The 21,569-nt window shown below is 44.9% G+C and overlaps 1 protein-coding gene across 1 annotated transcript in view; it reads left to right on the top strand.

The window, feature by feature from the left end:
* The window catches only part of REXO1 (RNA exonuclease 1 homolog), a 123,164-nt gene extending 102,952 nt beyond the window's left edge, over positions 1 to 20,212 (top strand). Inside the window, exons 10-16 of the mRNA XM_038770601.1 lie at positions 6,388 to 6,501; positions 7,138 to 7,211; positions 10,980 to 11,090; positions 11,648 to 11,763; positions 12,431 to 12,569; positions 18,333 to 18,453; positions 18,745 to 20,212. Of these exons, the coding sequence (XP_038626529.1) occupies positions 6,388 to 6,501; positions 7,138 to 7,211; positions 10,980 to 11,090; positions 11,648 to 11,763; positions 12,431 to 12,569; positions 18,333 to 18,453; positions 18,745 to 18,833 (764 nt within the window). The 3' untranslated portion in view covers positions 18,834 to 20,212. The remainder of the gene's footprint in view (positions 1 to 6,387; positions 6,502 to 7,137; positions 7,212 to 10,979; positions 11,091 to 11,647; positions 11,764 to 12,430; positions 12,570 to 18,332; positions 18,454 to 18,744) is intronic.
* The last annotated feature ends 1,357 nt before the right edge of the window (positions 20,213 to 21,569 follow it).

The following is a 21,569-nucleotide window of genomic DNA, read 5'->3' as shown; positions in this document are numbered from 1 at the left end:
GGCAATCCACTTGCTTTGTGTTCTCCACTCTTATTAATGACAACGTTTGCACTCAGCTGACAGAGTAACTGTCAGAAACTCCAAACCCATTTCCAATATTATTTGTCAAATGTTACATCTGCTGCCAGAGTAACCCTCCTCCAAACTTGTTTCCAGTATTGTTTGTGAAACGTCACATTTTTATCGCATTAGAGAGCATCTACTCCAAAGATGCAACATCATCTGCAGGTTGGGTTGAGTTCATAATTTCACTGCTGTTCTTGCAAATTTTGATGCATTACGGGAAGTTGGAACCCGTCAGACCTATCACTAGCTTCCTCTGTGAACCAAAATACACTGGTTAGAGTTTTACTTGCCCATGTACTGTATTGCAGCTACACTATTGATGATGCACAGTGTCCATTCTCTACTTTTTATGCTAATTCTTAGTGTGGACCTCTCTCAGGGTTACAACCTGGAGGGTTTCCAGTACTCTACCAGTCTTGACTATGGGAGGGAGAGTCATATCCATTCCATTCCCAGCTTGGGCCGTGGCTAATGAGTGGAAGGCAATCTGCTACAAGTCAAATCTCACCTGTGCTGGGCAGCAGAAACATGGGAAAGAGTCGAGGGCAGAGACTCAGGATTACGGCGCAGAAGGAGGCAGTGGTAAACCACTTCTGCATTTTTACCAAGAAAACTCTATGGATCCACTACCAGAACGATTGCAGGTGGAAGTGGGGTGTTTTGGGAGAGATGTGTCCATAGCATCGCTATGGGTCAGAGATGACTGCGTAAGACGAGACTGTGTGGACTACAAAGCATGGCTGCAGTCAGTTTTAAGAATGGTAAATGCTTATATACTTTTATAAAGAGGAAAATTAGTTAAAATGGAATTTTGGATTAAGATTCAGGATGCCTTGTGTTAAGGATGGCATTCAGTTACTAATTCTTGGAATTAGGATCAAGGCCTTAGAGAGCTAAGGAAATGGAATATTGTGAGGGGAAGAAGGTACTAAGGCTAACCATTTGAGGGAAAATGAGAAGAAATGGTGTGAGGGTAAAAAAAAAATGTGAGGGGCCACAAAATTTAGTTAGAATGGGCACAGAAATATGGAAAGCTCAGAAATGGAAAAATTATCAAGTGACAGTAAAATCACAGTAGACCCACGTGCCCTCCCTGTGCCATGATGATCAAAAGCTAGGCAGTTTTAAGGAGATGTTACAGTTTTGACATTAAAGTATTGTAGGTTTATGGTCATCTCACATTTCTAGAAGTGAACAGTCATTACATAAAATTTTCTTCCCTCATCTCTTTCTTCCCATTATTCTCGCATATGCATGCATCCTCTCCTAAAGATACCTTGCTCAATTAGAAAAATGAGAACATTATGAAAAATTTGCCTGTAACAAGGAAGATAATTTTACAGGCATGCCCTGTGATAGTGCCGGGTCCCAGTCCATTAAAAATGGGGCTGTCTTGTTGGGTATGTTTTCCCATAAATGTATATACAATTAAGTAGGTTCTGTTCAGGGGCTGGCCTGATTTGACGGCTGAGCTTTAAGGTAAGTAAAAAAATTACAGTATAAATTTCTCTCCACCCCCCATCCCTTTTGGCCCTTTTCTATTTCTAGGGATTTTCCTGACCTCCCTGCATGCAGGCTCAGTTCCTCTTCCCCTGCTTCCCCAAACCACCCCACTTCTGATTTATTTTAAATTTTAAATCAGTGATGCATGGGATGCCCCTTTCAAGCTGCGTGCTGCTGCCAGCAAGAGAGGAGAGGAAATTACCACCAGGATCCCAGCTGGGGCCCTCCTAATCACTGGTTGTCTAGGTCCTGGCCCTGCCTCTTTTTTTTTTAATGCTATTTATGCGCTTATTATGTGCCAGGCATTTTACTAAGCACTGGGATAGATACATGCTAATCAGGTTGGACACAGTCCATGTCCCATATGGGGCCCACAGCCTTAGTCCCCATTTTACAGGTGAGGTAACTAAAGCCCAGAGAAGTTAAGCCCAAGTTCACAAAGCAGACAAGTGGCAGAGCAGGGATTAGAACCCAGGTCCTGATTCCCAGGCCAGTGCTCTGTCCCCTAGGCCCTCCTGCTTCTCCTTGCCCCAGGCAGCTGGGAGCCAGCTTGCCTTGGCACAAGCTACCTTTCTCTCACTGCTCTGTCTGTCTCAGACCTACCCCTGCCTGTCTCTGGGCTCTGCGGTCTCTGCAGTTGCTCAGTCTTCCTGGACCACTCTTTGGCCAGCTCCCTCCTTCTCTTTCCCTTCATAATCCTCCTTTCTTGGTTCTAGCAGAGCAGTCAGCCCTGTCGCTATGGAGAATGGTACTTAATAAATGCCATTATTATTATTATCAGCTCCTGTCACAAGGAGCCAACAAGCAGAGAGCCATTCACCTCCACGAGGCAGTGGGGAGTGAGGTGGCCAGGTGAAAGGGAAGGGCACAGGGATGTTGACCCAAATGCCCCAGGGATGGAGCTCCATGGGGTTCTGGGGCAGGCATAGCAGCTTGAGCAGGACTGCAGCTGCAGGAACTGTGGAACCCTGATGTGGGCATCAAAGAAGGAGGCTTTGGGACCCTGGTAACTTTTTCCTATCACCTTCCTGCTGGTGATGGCAGTGCATGACTTAAGTGGGGCACTGTGTGCATCACAGCTTTAAAAAAATATATACAGTGAACCTGGGAGGTGGGGACTGACTTCAGGATTGGGTGGAAATTGCTTGTAATATGGGAGAATGGGGTGCAGGGAGGAGTGGGTGGGGAAGGAATTATTTACTAGCATTTATTAGGTGCAATTTTGAGGGCCGGCTTAGGGATTGTGGGCAATGTCAGCCGTTCATCCATCTATCCAGGTTGTGCATATTGCGGGGTGACCCTAACCCAGGTTATGCCCTTACCTATAAGCTAGCGTGCAGTCCAAATTCTTTTCTAAGCTTCACTGCCGACCTCTTTTATGAATTTGACTAAATCACGGGCTCTTTCTCTTCAGGCTCCCCACTTCAAAAATAGAGGAAAACTCAGGTGTAGCCCCTTTTGGCCTTTACAGTGTTGTGGAGATTTTTGAGGTTCCTGTAAAGTTCTCGTTGTGTGGAAGGTGCTCTAGCTTTCAGAACCTGGCCGTGCCTGAGGTTTGGCCCCCTCACGTTATTTTGGCCTTTGGTCCCTGGTTGCAATTGTTTTATTAATATTTTAAACCACATTTACAGATATGACTTCAAATTGTCAGGAACCCCACCAGTTTTCCTGATATGCAAAATTTTATGCTTTCTGGTGTTTCAAGGTGTCCTAATAGCTTGAAGAAGTACAGCATCAATGTGGGTTGGCTTTTTGGTTCTTTGCCCAAAGCTTGATTTTCCTTCACATATTTTGCTTTTGATGCTTTGGCCTAGCTTCTTTCTAGATTTGGGCTTGTGCTAAATATCCATAACCACTATATACTTATTATTTCTCTTAGATTATACAAGGGAACAGATTTAAAAATTGAATAAATAGATAATCAATTTTAAGGAACTGTTGAATTTAGGACTTCAAGGTAACCTGGTCAGTTATTATATCGAGCCCTTATCCTACACTATACTATGTGGAATTGATCCAGTACTAACTTCTAGAGTGTTTTCTGTTTCAAATGCCTTTGATGTTGAGCCCACTGTTGGGTAGGGACTGTCTCTATATGTTGCCAATTTGTACTTCCCAAGCACTTAGTACAGTGCTCTGCACATAGTAAGCGCTCAGTAAATACGATTGATGATGATGATGATGTGTAGCGGGCAAACCCTAATGATAACACTCACTCCCTTGCTCAACTCATTTGCTCTCACGGCTTCAACTATCATCTCTACGCTATGACACCCAAGTCTACATCTCCGCCCCTGTTATCTCTCCCTCCCTCCAGGCTCACATCTCTTCCTGCCTTCAGGACACCTCCATCTGGCTGTTTGCCCGCCATCTAAAAACTCAATATGTCCAAGACTGAGCTCCCTATCTTCCCTCCCTGACTTTCCCATCACTGTAGACAGCAGTACCATCCTTCCTTTCTCACAAGCCCCCAACCCTGGTGTCATCCTTGACTCCGCTCTCCCATTCACCCCACACATCCAATCCATCACCAAAACCTGCCAGTCTCACCTCCACACATGGCTAAGATCTGCCCTTTCCTCTCCATCCAAACCGCTACCTTGGTGGTTCAGTCTCTCATCCTTTCCCAACTGGATTACTGCATCAGCCTCCTCTCTGATCTCCCATCCTCCTGTCTCTCCCTGCTTCAGTCTATACTTCACTCTGCTGCCAGGATTATCTCTGTACAGAAACGCTCTGGGCATGCCACTCCCCTCCTCAAAAATCTCCAATGGTTGTCTGTCAACCTACGAATCAAGCAAAAACTCCTCACTCTCGGCTTCAAGGCTCTCCATCGCCTCACCCCCTCCTACCTCACCTCCCTTCTCTCCTTCTACTGCCCAGCCCACACCCTCCACTCCTCTGCCACTAACCTGCTCACTGTGCCTCATTCTCACCTGTCCCGCTGTCGACCCCGCCCCACGTCCTTCCCTTGGCCTGGAATGCCCTCCCTCCACACATCCGCCAAACTAGCTCTCTTCCTCCCTTCAAAGCCCTATTGAGAGCTCACCTCACCCAGGAGGCCTTCCCAGACCGAGCCCCATTTTTCCTCTCCTCCCCATCCCCCCTCTGCCCTACCCCCTTCCCCTCCGCACAGCACTTGAATGTATTTGTACAGATTTATTACTCTATTTATTTTACTTGTACATATTTACTACTCTATATATTTTGTTAATGATGTGCATATTGCTATAATTCTATTTATTCTGATGGTTTTGACACCTATGTGCATGCTTTGTTTTGTTGTCTGTCTTCCCCTTCTAGACTGTGAGCCTGTTGTTGGGTAGGGACCGTCTCTATATGTTGCCGAGTTGTACTTCTCAAGTGCTTAGTACAGTGCTCTGCACACAGTAAGCGCTCAATAAGTATGACTGAATGAATGAATATTGATTATGAAACTAATCAAAAGCATTGTCTTGTTCTACACCTCGAGGGGTGGGGTTGAAAAGGTGATTTCCTTTGAGACCCAAAGCTGAAGTTTAGGCAGGGAGAGTGGGTGGCTGTTTACATCCTGACACTCTAGATCCAAGAACTCTCTGGGACTGGGATTAATTTAAGTGGCCACTCCTCTGCTCATCAGATTTATTTCACTTGCCCCCTTCTCATTCTTTCTTGGAAAAAAAATCTCCCCTAGCCCCATTTCTTTTTTTTTTTTTTTTTTTTTGCCCTTAATATTTTCAGGCCTTCTCTGTCTCCCTGTTCTCATTAAATAAGCTCTACCCTCCTTAAGTAAAAACTCCCCTTCTTCAGTGCTGCTTTCCCAGGTCATTGCTGTTTTTTGGTCATTCCAAGCACTTCAGGTCCCTTTTAATAATAATAATAATGATGGTATTTGTTAAGCGCTTACCATGTACAAAGCACTGTTCTGAGCACTGGGGGGATACAAGGTGATCAGGTTGTCCCACGTGGGGCTCACAGTCTTAATCCCCATTTTACAGATGAGGGAACTGAGGCCCAGAGAAGTTAAGTGACTTGCCCAAAGTCACACAGCTGAAAATTGGCCGAGCCGGGATTTGAACCCATGACCAAAACCCAAAGCCCGGGCTCTTCCCACTGAGCCATGCTGCTTCTCGTTCATATGTTCTAAATTATTGTACAGGTGTCTATCTTTGGGATTTGAATCTTTTTTTTTCTATACCTCTGTAACTTTTGTTTCTTTGTTTATTTGTTGGATCTGTAAGATCTATGAAGGCAAGGACTGCTTTGCTCTTACTTGGAAACTCCATACCTAGCTCAGTGCTTTGTACAAATTGGGCACCCAACAGACTGATTTGCTTCTTTCCTTTCAGCATCTCCCACTTTCCCTTCTCATTTTGAGAAGCAGCATGGCCTAGTGGAAAGAGCACAGGCTTGGAAGTTCGAGGTCGTGGGTTCTAATCCCGGCTCCGCCACTTGTCAGCTGTGTGACTTTGGGCAAGTCACGTAACTTCTGTGTCCCTCAGTTACCTCATCTGTAAAATGGGGATTAAGACTGTGAGCGCCACGTGGGATAACCTGATAACCTTGTATTTACCCCCCCCCACCCTCCCGCTTAGAACAGTGCTTGGCACATAGTAAGCGCTTAACAAATACCACCATCATCATTATTATTATTTTTTCTCTCGGCAGCAGAGTCTTTGCCGTGGCAATTTTTCAACCTCTTTTGAGGTGTAATTATGTGGCAAGAGGGATATGGGGGATTTTCCCGGGTGTTGTAAATTAAAAGTTGAGTTTTAAGTGGTGATATTTGAAATGGCTGAGGTACAGGTTATCATTGCCCTATCTGTTATTGATTTGCAGCTTCTTGCCGGATATGCTGTCGCTGTGGTACAGAATACGTCGTCTCTGCGACTGGCAACTGCATTCGGAGTGAAGAATGTATTTACCATTGGGGAAGACTCCGCAGACAGCGAGGTTGTGACCCTGCCCCCCCCCAAGAAATTGAGGGTGGAGGGGTGGGAAGGATGCTTCTTCCTCTCTTCTCACCAGTATGACTTCTTAGGAGTCAGTTATTCTTTCCCTCTCCTTCACCTGGCTAATTCAGCTTGTGCAGGAAAATAACCTCATGACAGGTGTGTGAATTGACCCCAAGATGGTGTCAACACATCCCAAAAGGAAAGCACTCTAGCTGTGTTGTTGGTTCTTGAAGCTGAAACATGAAGCTGTAGTTGGATATGTTGCGGAGTAGCCATTTTTAAGCTGGAGCATTATCCAGGTGCCTTGTTCACTCTTGGAGGGTAATGATTTTAGGGAGGGCTCTACAAATGAGGCAGAAAGTTGAACAAAAACCAAAGCTTTTATCCGAAGCTTGTGGTGGTGTTTTTTTTTCCCACCTGCTTCCAGTGCGTAGTTGCTGATTAACAACCTTCCTTGTTAAGGAAATGTCCTAAGTAGTAAGTCCTTACTTCCATGTCACCAATCTCATTCTTGGAGAATGAATGCAGATATCGTAATGAGGATTGTGGAGAAGCTGTAGAATTATCTCCCTGTAAATGGCTTATCCCATAAACATGGATGACTGATTATATTTTTCATGTTTTGGGATTTTAGTTGCTGGTGGATGGGAAACCCAATACTCCTGCTGCTCTGGACCTGTTGGATCAACTGGTTGCCAAGTTGCTAAAGTAAGTTCTCAAACAAGTTTTTCCACCCCAGGATTCAACCCTTCATACAAATAATGTCTTTCCCCACTCTTATAGGTTAACCTCATTCTTTTGGCTTTTTCCCCCCCTCTCCATTTTTGGAGTCCATTAACTGTTGAATTTATTCTGAGGGAGACAGGAGAAATTTGTGGTTAGAACTTCAAAGAGCCTTTCTCCAAAGAGCCTTTCTCTGAAGGGTCAGCCAGCCCCTGCGATGTTTTGGAGGAAAGGATGAGTTTTCCCAGGCACTTTTGACTTGATAGTAATAGTATTTATTAGGCACTTAGCGGTGTGCAGAGCGTTATATTAAGCACTGGGAGAAAATACCCAGGTAGGAATTAAACATGGCCCCTGTCCCTAAGGAGGCTCACAATCTAAAAATATCAGTAGGAGAGGGGACTGGTGACAGCCACATCAGGGAAGATGAAGTAATAAAACACAACACAGGCAAATATACAAAATAAAAATAAAATCAGTAGAGTGCTGTGGCTAGAGGAGCAGAATTTCAGGCTTTTTGTGGCTTAGTGTCGCAGGCATATCTGTAGCCACAGTATTTGCTACAGCAGTCACCAGTATGAGGTTTTGTGAAGGCCTCATGCTGTGGGTGATTCTTCTCTTTACCCCCAGTGTGGTGGAAGCAGGAGGAGTCTCCTTGGTGTCTCAGAGGAGAAACGATGCCGGTTCCTGAGGCGGCATGGTGGCTGGCTGTCTGGTTGGGGAAGGGGCACGCTGAGAGTACGTGGCAGCGTTTTTTATCAATGGTGTGGAGCGCACGGAGTATGTTGGGAGCAGGGACTCTCGCTGATGTGAGGGCCACAGCTTGGCTGCGGTAGAGTGTGTGACAGCAACTTTTATCCCTGTGGCTTGCTGCGCAAGAGCATGTCCGGAGCAGGGACCCTTGGGAGTGGGAGGGAAGGTGGCAGTTGCAGCAGATGCTGTGCTCAGCTGCAGTGCGGTAAGTGAAGGGGTGAAATCTGGGTCTGCTAGTTCTCCTCCAGGTGGATTAACAACCCAAGCCTGAATGACGAATTCATCTTGTGTTTTGAAATGCTGAGAGCTGAATTGTAGTTCCGAAATTTAGCAGCAGAGGGCAGAGTGAGCCTTGTGAATTGCGAGCATTTTTTTATGGTATTTGTTGATGATGATGATGGCGGCATTTATTACGCGCTTACTATGTGCAAAGCCCTGTTCTAAGCGCTGGGGAGGTTACAAGGTGATCAGGTTGTCCCACATGGGGCTCACAGTCTTAATCCCCATTTTACAGATGAGGTAACTGAGGCACAGAGAAGTTAAGTGACTTGCCCAAAGTCACACAGCTGACAAAGTGGTGGAGCCGGGATTTGAACCCATGACCTCTGACTCCAAAGCCATGCACTGAGCCACGCTGTTAAGCATTTACTATGTGCCAAGCGCTGTACTAAGTGCTGGGGTAGATACAAGATAATCAGATTGGACACAGTCCCTGGCCTACATGGGGCTGACAGGCTTATCCCCATTTTACAGATGAGGGAACTTAAGCACAGAGAAGTGAAGTGATTTGACCAAGGCCACACAGCAGAGAAATGACGGAGCCGGGATTAAAACCCAGGTCCTTCGGACTCCCATGCTCTTTCTACCAGGCCATGCTGCTTCTCAAGCATGTCAGAAATGTTATTCTGACCTGAACTATTCTCAGCTGAGCCTTAAAATAGTCCAGCCACAGACAAGAGGCAGTGGAGTGAAGAAAGGGGAACCAGAAATCAGCATATTTAGTGATACCAGCCAACTTGGTTGCTGTAACTCCTTTAGTCCCTAGAAATTTTGTGTCTCCCATTGGTGGGTTTTTTTGGTATTTTTGAACCCAAGAAACTTCTTGCCTCCACTCTGTAGTTTTTGAAAATAATGCAGTGATATCTGATGATATGTCTGTGGCACCTTCTGGGCAAAATGCAGTGAGCTTTAGTTTCCATCCCAGTTGCTTTTGTGTGGTTTCTGTATTGTGAAGATTTCCTCCTCTTTTGTGCTCAAAGGCCAGCCAAAAGACTGTAAAGATAATTATTGTTTAGCTTGGTGCTCTGACTCCTTTGGAAACCTGAGCTTTGTAATTCAGACTGGGATTTGTATGTTTCTTTCATTTTTCTCTTTGCTGTAGAGTCAATCGGTCAATAGTATTTATTGAGCACTTACTATGTGCAGAGCACTATACTTAGCCCTTGGGAGAGTACAATATAACAAAAACCAAACACAGTCCCTGCCCATAGTGAGCTTACAGTCTAGAGGGAGAGACTTGTGTACATAAGTGCTGTGGGGTTGGGAGGAGGGATTGTAATAATAATGGCATTTGTTAAGCGCTTACTATGTGCAAAACACTGTTCTAAGCACTGGGGAGGATACAAGGTATGAATAAAGGGAGCAAGTCAAGCCGTTGCAGAAGGGAGTTGAAGAAAAGGAAAAGAAGGCTTAGTCAGGGACTGCCTCTTGGAGGAGATGTGCCTTCAGTAAGGTTTTGAAGGCTTGGGGAGTGTAATTATTTGCTGGAGGAGGGAGGACCTTCCAGGCCAGAGGCAAGACATGGGTGAGAGGTTGGTGCTGTGATAGACAAAATCAAGGTACAGTGAGAAGGTTGGCATTAGAAGAGCTAAGTGTGCAGTGTGGGTTCTAGTGGAGTAGTGAGATGAGTTAGGAGGGGACAAGGTGATTGAGTGCTTTAAAGCCTTTGAGGCAATTTGAAACAGCGTTCTAGGCAGAAAACTACTTACAGCTATTTTCTAGCGCCTCTCCAAATCTCAAGTTTGGGAAACTGAGGCCTGGGGTAGGAAGTCCAGTGAAGGTTTCTGCCATGGCTGAGCACCTGCAACTCTACATCTTGATCTCTCCCCTCAACGATCAGTTGGGTTGGAGCTCAGTGGGGTATACTTTATTCACAATCAAATGGCACAACGGAGAAGCCCTTCCTTATGTCAAAAGCATCAAAGAAATCCCTTTGCCTCTAACGTATGAGAAGGGGGATGTTGGTAAACTGCATTTATCCTAAAGTTTTCTGAGAAGGATATTTGTAGGGCAAGTGAATCAGGCAGTCTGACGCCACCATGATAAACTCCCAGGTGCTGGGCCGAATTTTAAAAGAAGGGGGAAATGCTGTTTCAACCTGCAATTATCTTCCCTTATATTTGTGTAGTTTTTTGGGGAGGGGGAAGAATGTTTTTTGTTTTGTTTAAAAAGCTTTCTTTTTCCAGCTGAATACATATCACTCAGATGGAACACCTCCATGTATAACATTGTTTATGTTTGTGAGAATACGAGTTAAGCAGGGATATCAAATTATGTTTATTTCTAACAAAGACTCCCATTGTTCGTCCATCCCTAAGAAAGAATTATAGGTAAGCAGCTGAGTGTTTGGGTATAGTGTTACCTGCGTTATTTGGAATATATTCAGGCGGGAGGTGTCTGGAGGCCAGGTTTCCTCCGCAGCCTGAAAATCCAGGCCCTAGGACCTCTTCTCCATTTGAAAGGAATTAGTGATTGTTCAGCTCTCCGGTGAATAAAGCAGTTTGCACTAGCCACCTTTGCTGGACACCTGGATAGCAAAAATGCTTATTAGCAAGAATTGTTCCTCCTTTGAGCCTGCAGGAATGGAACATTTTAGTGACTGCTTCTGAGTAGAGATTGGACGGAGCAGGAAATCCCCTTAACCTCCCCGAAATTGTTCTCATTGCTGGTGTCTTTTGTTTGTCGTAAATGTGCTTTGACTTCCTTCTCTCCCCTCTGCAGCAACACGTCCAAGATGGTCGGAAAGAGAACCTTGGGGGTTTCGTGAAGACTTTTGAGAAACTGCCTTCCACTGCTGGGTATCCAGGAATATACGCTCTGGATTGTGAAATGGTGGGTCTTTAGGAAGGTCACCTGGTTTACAGGAGAGAACACAAAATAGTAGCAGGTTATTTCTAAGCAAACCGCCTGCAATTCTCTCCCTTTTGTCTTATTTCCCCCAAACTACACAGACTGTAGACAGCTTTGGTTTCCTTTCTACATTAAGAACTCCTCACCCCTGCCTACCCAGTTAAGCTCATCCGTTCCCCTGCACATAAATTCTGAAAACTGCAAATTGCAAAATGTGGTTTATTAACTAACCCAAAAAAAACAATTACATAGGGTCAGATTTATTTTTGTAAACTTTGGTGTTGAAATTCTTATTTTAAGCACTTGCTTCAGTGGCACTTCTGAAGATAGAAAGGGATTCCTATGGGGGAAAGTAACGGAGAGCAAAAGACTTGATTTGAAACTTTTTGTAATGCAGCTTTTTTCTTCTTGGAAGAGTTAATGTGGTGAGAATCCAAATCTGAAGTTGTGTGCATCTAACAGTGGTATCAAGAGGAATAAATGCAGTCTGTCACTTGACCGAGTTTAAAACTTTTTTTTTTTTTGGGTACTCTTTTCAGTGTTACACCAAACAGGGGTTAGAGTTGACACGTATAACCGTGATAAACTCAGACCTGAAAGTAGTCTATGACACCTTTGTCAAACCTGACAACAAAGTGGTGGATTACAACACCAGGTAAGAACAACCTTTTCCCCAAAGGACGACGTCCTGTATTATTAATGGTGTGTAGCTCTCTGAGGCCATTCCAGTGGCTTTTGCACTTAGGTAATGTTTTATTGGCTTAATTCATTACTGGAATTTCCATTTGAGGCCCATTCTTTTTCTCTGAGGCTTGGGGCTTTTCCTCCTTCTCACCAGTTTCTGACTTGTTTCATGACCGTCATCTCTCCTTTTGAAGATACCATAGCTCTGTGCTCATGTTAATTGCAGTAGGTGTGCCACTCATCCCACCTACATCCATCCTTGAGCTAATGGATTAAACTCAAGCTGAACAGTTTAAATACCAGTCAGCTAAAAGCTCAGTCCCAAAGTTTCAACTTTTGATCCGTTCACCCTACCTGTTTATTGATACTCTTGGTAAATCTTAGTATTCCTAGGACAACACTTACAGCAAAACTCATTAGGAGACACAAAGTTGAAGTATTTTGAAAAAAGCTTACCACTTTGGGATCTTCCTTTCAAAGTTGTAGCTTTTACAGTACTCAGACCCAGGATTACTTGCTTGTGGATTGAGGATGGAGTGTTTACAAAAATTAGAAGCTTACATACCTCTAGGTTGCTTATTGTCTGGAGGAGTAGATCCAGCTTATTTCAGGATTTTGGTCCTTCTCCCATCCCACAGGTTTTCTGGTGTGACAGAAGAAGATCTGAGGAATACTTGTATAACTCTTCGGGATGTTCAAGCAGTTTTATTAAACATGTTCAGTGCTGACACCATCTTGATTGGACACAGTTTGGAAAGCGACTTATTTGCACTAAAGGTACTTTTATTCTTTCTGTGCCCTTTGATTGTTGCAGTTGTCCCTTTGTTTGGTGGTTTAATCCTTTCCTTCAGTATTGTATTTGCGGCCTGTCTCCTAACTGGCCTTTTTTGTGACCAAGGCACTGCACCCATTCATTCATTCACTTGTATTTATTGAGCAGTTACTGTGTGCAAAGCACTGTACTAAGCGCTTGGGAGAGTACAACACAATAATATAACAGACACATTCCCTGCCCACACCAAGCTTATAGTCTAGATGGGGAGACATACATTAATATAAATAAATGAATTATGAATATGTACATAAGTGTACACTTAGAATGGTGCTTGGCACATAGTAAGCGCTTAAGTAGCATAATTATTATACGTGCTGTTGGGCTGGGGGAGGGTGACTGATGAATAAAGGGAGCAAGTCAGGGTTACACAGAAGGAGGTAGGAAAAGAGGAAATGAGGGCTTAGTTAGGGAAGGCTTCTTGGAGCAGATGTGCCTTCAGTAAGGCTTTGGAGGTGGAGAGAGTAATTGTCGGATATGAAAAGGAAGAGCGTTCTAGGCCAGAGGTAGGACGTGGGCAAGAGGTTGGCAGGGAGATAGACAAGATTGAGTATGTTGGAATTAGAGGAGTGAAGTGTTCAGGCTGGGTTGTAGTAGGAGAGTAGCAAGATGATGTAGGAGGGGACAAGGTGATTGCTTTAAAGCCGATGGTAAGGAGTTTCTGTTGGATGTGGAGTTGGATGGGCAACCACTGGAAGTTCTTGAGGAGTGGGGAAACATGGACTGAACGTTTTTATAGAAAAATGATCCAGGAAGCAGAGAGAAGAGTGGGAAGAGACAGGAGGAAGGGAGATCAGCAAGGAGGCTGATACAATAATCAAGCCGAGATAGGATGAGTGCTTGGATTAACATGGTAGCAGTTTGGATGGAGAGGAAAGAGTGGATTTTAGTGATGTTGTTAAGGGTGAACTGACAGGATTTAGTGATAGATTAAATATGCGAGTTGAATGAGAGAGGGGAGTCAAGGATAACATCAAGGTTACAGGCTTGTGAGACAGAAAGAATGGTGGTGCTGTCTACAGAGGTGGGAAAATCAAGGGGAGGACAGGGTTTGGATAGGAAGATAAGGAGTTCTGTTTTGGACATGTTAAGTTGGAGGTGATGGTAGGACATCCAGGTAGAGATGTCTTGAAGGTAGGAGGAAAGGCAAGACTGCAGAAAGGGAGAGAGATCAGTGCTGGAGATATATATTTGGGAATCATTTGCACCGAGGTGGTAGTTGAAGCCATGTGAGCGAATGAGTTCTCCAGGGGAGTGGGTGTAGATGGAGAATAGAAGGGGACCCTGAACTGAACCTTGAGGGACATCTACAGTTAGGGGATAGGAGGCAGAGGAGGAGTCTGCAAAGCAAACTGAGGATGAGTGGCCTGAGACAGGAGGAGGACCAGGAGAGGACAGTGTCAGTGAAACCAAAGTTGGGTAAGGTTTCCAGGAGAAGGGGGCGGTCAGTAGTGTTGAAGGCAGCTGAGAGGTGGAGGAGGATTAAGATGGAGTAGAGGCAATTGGGTTTGGCAAGAAGGAGATCATTTGTGACCTTTGAGAAGGCAGTTTCTGTGGATTGAAGGGGACAGAAACCAGATTAGAGGGGATCAAGGAGAGAATTGGAGGAGAGGAACTTGAGACCGTGGGTAAAGGCAACTTAACTCAAGGAATTTGGAGAGGGATGATAGGAGGGAAATGGGGTGATAGCTGGAGGGAGCTGTGGGGTCAACGGAGGGGTTTTTTTAGGATGGGGAGACATGAGCATGTTTGAAAGCAGTGGGGAAGAAGCCACTGGAGAGCGAATGGTTGAAGAAGGTCAGGGAGGGAAGAAGGGAAAGCCTGTTGTTGGGTAGGGACTGTATATGTTGCCGATTTGTACTTCCCAAGCGCTTAGTACAGTGCTCTACACACAGTAAGTGCTCAATAAATATGATTGAATGAATGAATGAAAAGGGAAGGGGTCAATCAATCAGTCATATTTATTGAGCACTCACTGTGTGCAGAGCACTGTACTAAGCTTTTGGGCGAGTACTATAAACAGACACATTCCCTGCCCACAATGAGCTTACAGGCTAGAGGGGGAAAAACAGACGTTAATATAAGTAAATTACAGATATATACATAAATCTGTGGAGCTGGGAGGGAGGGTGAATAAAGCGAGCAAGTCAGGGTGATGCAGAAGGGAGTGGGAGGAGAGCAAAGCAGGGTTTAGTCAGGGAAGACCTCTTGGAGGAGATGTGCCTTCAATAAGACTTTGGAGGTGGGGAGAGTAATTTTCTGTCGTATACTAGGAGGGAGGGAGGATGTTCCAGGCCAGAGGCAGAATATAGGTGAGAGGTTGGCGGCGAGATATCCAAGATCGAGATACAGTGAGAAGGTTAACATTAGAGGTAAGAGGGGACAAAGCGATTGAGTGCTTTAAAGCCAATGGTCAGGCAAGTGATTTGATAAGGTGTGAAGGGATGGGGTCAGATGTGGGTAGAGGGGGTGGATTTTCAGAGAAGGCAGAAGATTTCCTCTTGAGGTACTACTGGGAAGGATGGGAGAGTTGAAGAAAGGAGGGAGGGAGGAGGGAGGGACTGGAAGGCAGGGGGGATTTTAGGGAGATCATGCCTAAGTAATAAATTAGGTAGCCAGGTCATTAGGCGTGAGGGATGGGGAGGCGGGAGGTAGGGGGCTTTAGGAGAGAGTTAAACATCTGGAACAACTGGTGAGAGCAGTGGGCATGGGGGTCAATAAGGATGGAGAAATAATTGTTGGGCAGAGTTAAAACACACAAGGATGAACTGGAAATGGACACAGTTGACCTGATATCTGGTTTTCCATAAGCAGCGCTCTGCAACTCATGCACAAGAGAGAAGGAAGCCGATTGTGGAGTTGATCCAGGACGGTGGGTTAGTGGTACAAGATTGAAAGGATAGGGGAGCGTGTGCACTGAGTTCAGTAGAGATGGTGGTGTTGAGGGCATCAGTTTGGTAGTCTAGGGAAGGTAGTTTGGGTATGGAGGCTAAATGGGGCATGATGACTTGAGAAAATCGGATGGCATCAAAAGATCGGAGGTCTCTGGGGGAACAGGACAGATTTGTGAGGAAGAGGTGTGTGGGAGAGAAGGCAGGTCAGGAGGGATTTCAGAGTTGGTGAGGGTGGAGATTGTACAGTGACTGGAGGTGATGAGATCAAGCGTGTATCCAAGTTGGTGAGTGGGAGAGCTGAGGTGGGGCAGGAGGTCAGTGGAGTTGAGGAGTGATAGAAAGCGGGTAGTGGAAGGGTTGTCAGGAACATCTGTGTGGATATTCTAGTCCCCAAAGATCAATGTAGGCATTGGGAACGTGAGAAGTGTGAGAAAGGGATCAAAATGGTTCAGAAGGTTGGAGGTGGGGCCTGGAGGGTGGTAGGTGATTGCCACTAGTATCTGGAGTGGGTGGTAGGAAGGGAAAGAGAGGGATAGGGGAGGTTGAATGGTGCTTTTGACTCTGTGTTTCCGTATTAGATTCTTAAGCCCACTTGCCATTATTGGGCCACTTCAGTCTTCTTTCTCCAGAACTGGCACCAAGTTGCTTGGTGAGGGCCGTGTAATGGTTGCCCTTCTGGGCCTTGTCTCCAGTGTTTAGGGAAGGACTCCAACCCATCGTAGACCTTTCATAATTGAATTAATCCAAACCCTTCCAGTTTGCTGTGTGACTTTGGGCAAGTCACTTAACTTCTCTGTGCCTTTTAACTCATCTGTAAAATGGAGGTTAAATCCTCCTCTCTACAGCTTAGGCTGTGTGTGACAGGTACTGTATCCAACCTGATTATCCTGCATCTACCGACTGCTTAGAACAGTGCTTGACACATAGTAAGCACTTAACAAATAAAAGGAAATTAATACTTTTTTTAAAAAGGGTATTTCCACAACAAGTGGTCAGTTGCAAGAACTCTGTTATCACAAAGTGATCTGACCTTTCATCTTTTCCTTCAGACCAAGTCTGAATGGGATCTGGGGTCCTTCTATTTATCCTAATTTCGTACACTTTATTTGAGGAAAAGCAGATTTGGAGTTCTATGCCTGTAAACAGGACTATTCACACAAGTTAGAGGGTTTTTTTGGAACAAGCTTAGAGGGTGGGTGTGACTTGGGAAGTGCAGATAAATATGAAATAGAAATTTTCATGTGTTGCACACTGTGTTTGTATTTATGTCCTTGAATTTTAATGTGCTTCTTCCTTGTGTGCATGAATGTGGCTGAATAATTCCATCCTAGACTGTCTCTTCCACTCAGGTTATGTGTAGTTTGTTCATAGTTTCTGCCTCCACTATCTTGCCACAATTGACCCATCTCTCCTTCAGGATGCCCCAGCCAGGCTATGGAAAGCCAGATCAGTCAATTAATGGTATATTTTCAGTGCTTACTGTGTGCAGAGCACTGTACTAAGTGCCTGGGAGAGTACAATAAGATGGAGTTGGTAGACATGTTCCCTGCCGACAAGGAGCTTTCTATCTAGAGGGGAATCAGATGCCTATTTCTTTTTTTTTCTTTTTTTTAATGGTACTTGTTAAGCACTTACTATGTACCAAGCACTGTTCTGAAAGTCCCCATCCCTTCACCTACCCAGAGGTTGAGCATCTAAGGGGCTAATCAATCAGTTGTATTTATCAGACACCTATTGTGTGCAGAGCACTGTACCAAGCGTTTGGGAGAGTACAGTATAACAGAGTTGGTGGATGTAACTGAATTGGTGGACACACTGCCTGCTCACAAGGCGCTAATCCCAGCTTCTTCACTTGTCTGCTGTGTGACCTTAGGGAAGTCACTTAACTTCTCTGTGCCTTAGTTACCTCATCTGTAAAATGGGGATTAAGACTGTGAGCCCCATGTGGGACATGGGCTGTGTCCAACCTGATTATATTGTATCTACCCAAGCACTTAGTACAGTGCCTGGCACATAGTAAGTACTTAACAAATACCTTACATAATAAAAAAAAAGTAGCTGACAGTCTGGAGGAAGAGCTCCAACTGCTTACGTGATGTAAGTGGCAATAGGTGGGGAAATGGGGTTAGAGAAAGAGATGAGAGATTAATCAGAGAAGGCCTTCTGGAGGAGACATGTTTTCTGAAGTGCTTTAAAAACGGGGAGGCAGCGGTCTGCCAGATGTGAACGGGGAGTGAGTTCCAGGCAGGACGGGGGGAGTGGGTGAGCAGGAGGTTGGCTGAGAGAGAGATGAGAAAGAGAGGCACAGTGATTAGACTGGAATGAGAGGAGTGAAGCATGCAAATTGGGGAACAATAGATCTTCTCGAAGCTCCAGTTAACTCTAGTGGAACTTGGCACCTTGCCCAGTTTGCTTTAGTGTTTTTTTTTTCTTTTTTTTTTGGAAAGAAATCAGGTGTGGTTTTCTTGGGTTCTCTCAGCCCTCACTAAAGAGATTATCCCCTCCTGTTTCTGAAGTTTGGTTGATTAGATCTAGATGTCAAAGTTAAGGAGCTTTGAATGTTCAGAGAATTAAACAGTCCACTCTCAGGCACGGTGGCAACTTATCAGGTGTCCGTGTCCTGCTTTGGGCCTTTGTCCTCAGCCAGACAGAGACTCCATTGGGGCTGGCTAGGGAGGAAGTTTGGGGTGACTTGTTATTCCATTAGGTGTCATGGGCTGCACCTTTTTAGAATCCAGTCTATGTCACTGATTTTTCAAGGAGAATGAAGGAATGGGGAAACAGACCATGACTCTGTTTTTCTCCCTTCACCAGCTTATCCATACCACCGTGGTGGACACTTCAGTTGTTTTTCCACACCGACTGGGTTTTCCCTATAAGCGGGCATTACGGACGCTGATGGCAGACTACCTCAAGCGCATCATCCAAGATAATGGTAAGAAGCTGCCAAAGGGAGCAGTTTGGACTGGGTTTAAAAAAAAAAGGTGAATTGCTGAGGTTTGATTTTTGCCTCAAGTTGCTTATTTTACCATAATCTTGAGCAAGTTTTTAAACATTCCTGTGGTTTACTTTCCCCTTGTTGCAATAGTGAGGGTTAAAATGCTTGCCCTTTGAATCACTGGGAAACAGGTTCTTGTTACTCTAAGGGAAGAATTCTTAGGCCAGTTAATTTTCAGCTCATAGAAATTAACTGGATTCCCCCCCACCTCCGTCTGTTTCTCACCAGTGGAAGGACATGACTCCAGTGAAGACGCCAGCGCCTGCATGGAGCTGATGATCTGGAAGATTAAAGAAGATGCAAAAGTCAAGCGATGACTTGTGCTCCCGTTCCTTTTCCTCTCCCCATTCCCTCATCTTCCTTAAAAGCAGTGCAATAAATACTGAGATTTAACACTGTTCTGAACCTGCAAAAAATAAACCTAGCAAAGCAGCATGCATACCCCAGGTTTCCTATGCACTTTCCAGATATTGATGGAATTCAGTTGGCTCAGCGAGAAGATTGTAGCACTCAGAAGCCTCTTGTCCAGTCAGATGCCCAATCCTGGTACCTGTATTTCTGGCACAACAAGGTGGTTTTGAGTGGCACAATCAGTTTTTTATTCTCTATGAGGAGCCCAAGAGGCACTTTGAGTAGTTCCCAAAGTACCGATCCTTTTGATGTGACTTAGAGATTGGTTGAGGTGTGTTGGTGTTTTTTTTTATTATTATTATTTTTATATATTTTTTCTAATTTAAACTTGAAAAATTGCACAGCACCTGCTTTCTGGAAAGCATCCTCTGCCGCCTTGCCTAAGGACTGGGAAATAATTTGCGTACATTTTGGCCCAAGGCATATGTCAAGAGGTTGACTTCCAGCGTCCCAGAGCATAAACAAGAGCTAAGCCTCATGAAAGTTTCCAGGGGGATGGATGACCTTGATCGCTAAAATTGCAGTGACTTCTTAGCCACAGAGGATGTGGGACAGGAGTACAGAAGGGCTGCCAGACTTCCTGTTCCTTAGCCTGGTATCATGGTGGCCACTGGGCCCACAGCTCCAGGAGATTCTTATGAGGTCTTGGAGGCTTCTGTGGGGAGAGGATGCACAGCAAAAGTTGAAGGAGCCAACAGTGTCTTATGTGCCTGGGGCATCAGGGAAACCGTTGCCTGTTCTTGCACAAAGGGCTTTGCAGCTCTGCCCTTGCTAATGTCAGGGGATTGACAAGGAAGCCTCTGAACCTACACCGGTTGGTTTGTAACTCCTGATCAAGCTTTTCTAATTATCATGCTCTGTCTGCCCTTCAAGTAGTCTTGGTTCTGAGTCCAGAGAAGGCTTCTTGTGCATCTGTTTAAAATGGGTGGAATGTGGTATTAAAAACTGAGAGGATTTAATAAATGCTCAGTGGTTTGCTCTGGTACTTTGTAGTGTGGCTGAGAGCTGTGGTGCTGGAACCTGTTGTAGTTGGTGCTACCACTGATAAGGCGGTCTGACTTCCTAGGAGCTTGCCACAGCATCACTGACTGCTGGTCCTGCCATTTTTTCACCCATAACTGTGACTGAGCCCAGCTTCCAGAATGGAAGGTGCTGGGCCTATAGCTAAGCATCACTCTCCAGCTGGAATTGGTTACTGGCTCTGGTGTGCGTATGTTCTCTCTCTCCCTCCCGCCCCCTCCCCCTTCTACCCTCTCTCTTTCTCCTTCTCCCTCTCTTCCCTCCTCCCCCCCCCCCCCCCCATTTGATGGCTTGCCAAGTTGAATAGAATTAAAGTAGACAACAAGGCATACGCATTCAAAACAAATTTTCAGTGAATTGGCTAGAGATAAGTTTACAGCCGAGGGCCCTTTCTCTTCCACTGTCCGGTTTTCTTCCTGCCAGCTCTCCTGAAAGAAAAAAAAGGTATAGATTTCATTTTTTGTAAAGATAATGATAGTAGTGGCATTTATTAAGTGCTTACTATGTGCAAAGCACTGTTCTAAGCGCTGGGGAGAAGCAGCGTGGCTCGGTGGAAAGAGCCCGTGCTTTGGAGTCAGAGGTCGTGGGTTCAAATCCCGGCTCTGGCACGTCAGCTGTGTGACTTTGGGCAAGTCACTTAACTTAAAGATGTTCTCGGTGACTAGAAATCAGTAGTCAAAAGAATAGGCAATGAAACGCTTTTCAATGTTCCATGTTGCATTGCATCCTTGACCCTCCAGCTTCCTGTCATTGAGAGCTCAGACTAAAGCAGCAGGAAATAGCCACCAACTCCTTTTCCAAGCAGTAGCATTGGAAGGGCAGCTGCCTCTTTGCCTTAACTTCAAGATATGGAAACTGGTAATTTGTACTTCTCAGAAATTGGCTTATGCCAATCAGAAGGTGCATGGAAAATTCAGAAAAGGGCAGTCTGTCAGCCATGGACCTCTGGTGTGTTCCTTATTCCAACATCACCACTCCCCCCAGGAAATACAGAAGCCTAGTATGTTTAGGAGTAAAGTCTGAGGTTCCTTTTGGAAGGAGAAATGGCTGGGAAGGGGTGGGTCAAGAAAGATTTCAAAAAATTATGTTTCTCCTCCAGTATCCAAATTTTTCCATTTTCTAAACCGATCTGAAGCACTGGGAACCAGCAGCTGCCTCAGAAGTGGCTGGATCAAAGTGATGTGCAGGGGCAAAGCAGGTGTACTAAGTAATGTATAGTCTTCTCTCCTTATGATAATGATGGTATTTACATCAATTTAAGAAACCATGACCTTTACCTTCCTCTTGTCTTCATTATTCAATTGGGATCTTATAGTTCCAGTTAGGTAAGTGGATGCCAAGTGTAGCTGTGGGTTGGCTAAGCCAACATGTAACCATTGATGTTAGTACATCTTTTTCTCACCTGTAAGGCTCTCTGGTTGATACAGGGTAACCGGAGCTGGGGTTCAGGGCCTTAGAGTTAAAGTTCTGAATTCTGAAATGCAATGAATCACTGAAACACTTTTGAAACATAAAAAAATTATCAAGCGAAGGTGGGATTTTTGATTGTACATAAGTATTCTAATCTGTTACTTTTTTTGTAATTTTTTAAATAAAAAGTGTGGAAGTCTATGCCTATGTGT

The sequence above is a fragment of the Tachyglossus aculeatus genome, chromosome X2 (genome assembly GCF_015852505.1).
Source record: "Tachyglossus aculeatus isolate mTacAcu1 chromosome X2, mTacAcu1.pri, whole genome shotgun sequence".
NCBI classification, from domain to species: Eukaryota; Metazoa; Chordata; class Mammalia; order Monotremata; family Tachyglossidae; genus Tachyglossus; species Tachyglossus aculeatus.
This window is presented reverse-complemented; position numbering and strand designations above follow the sequence as displayed.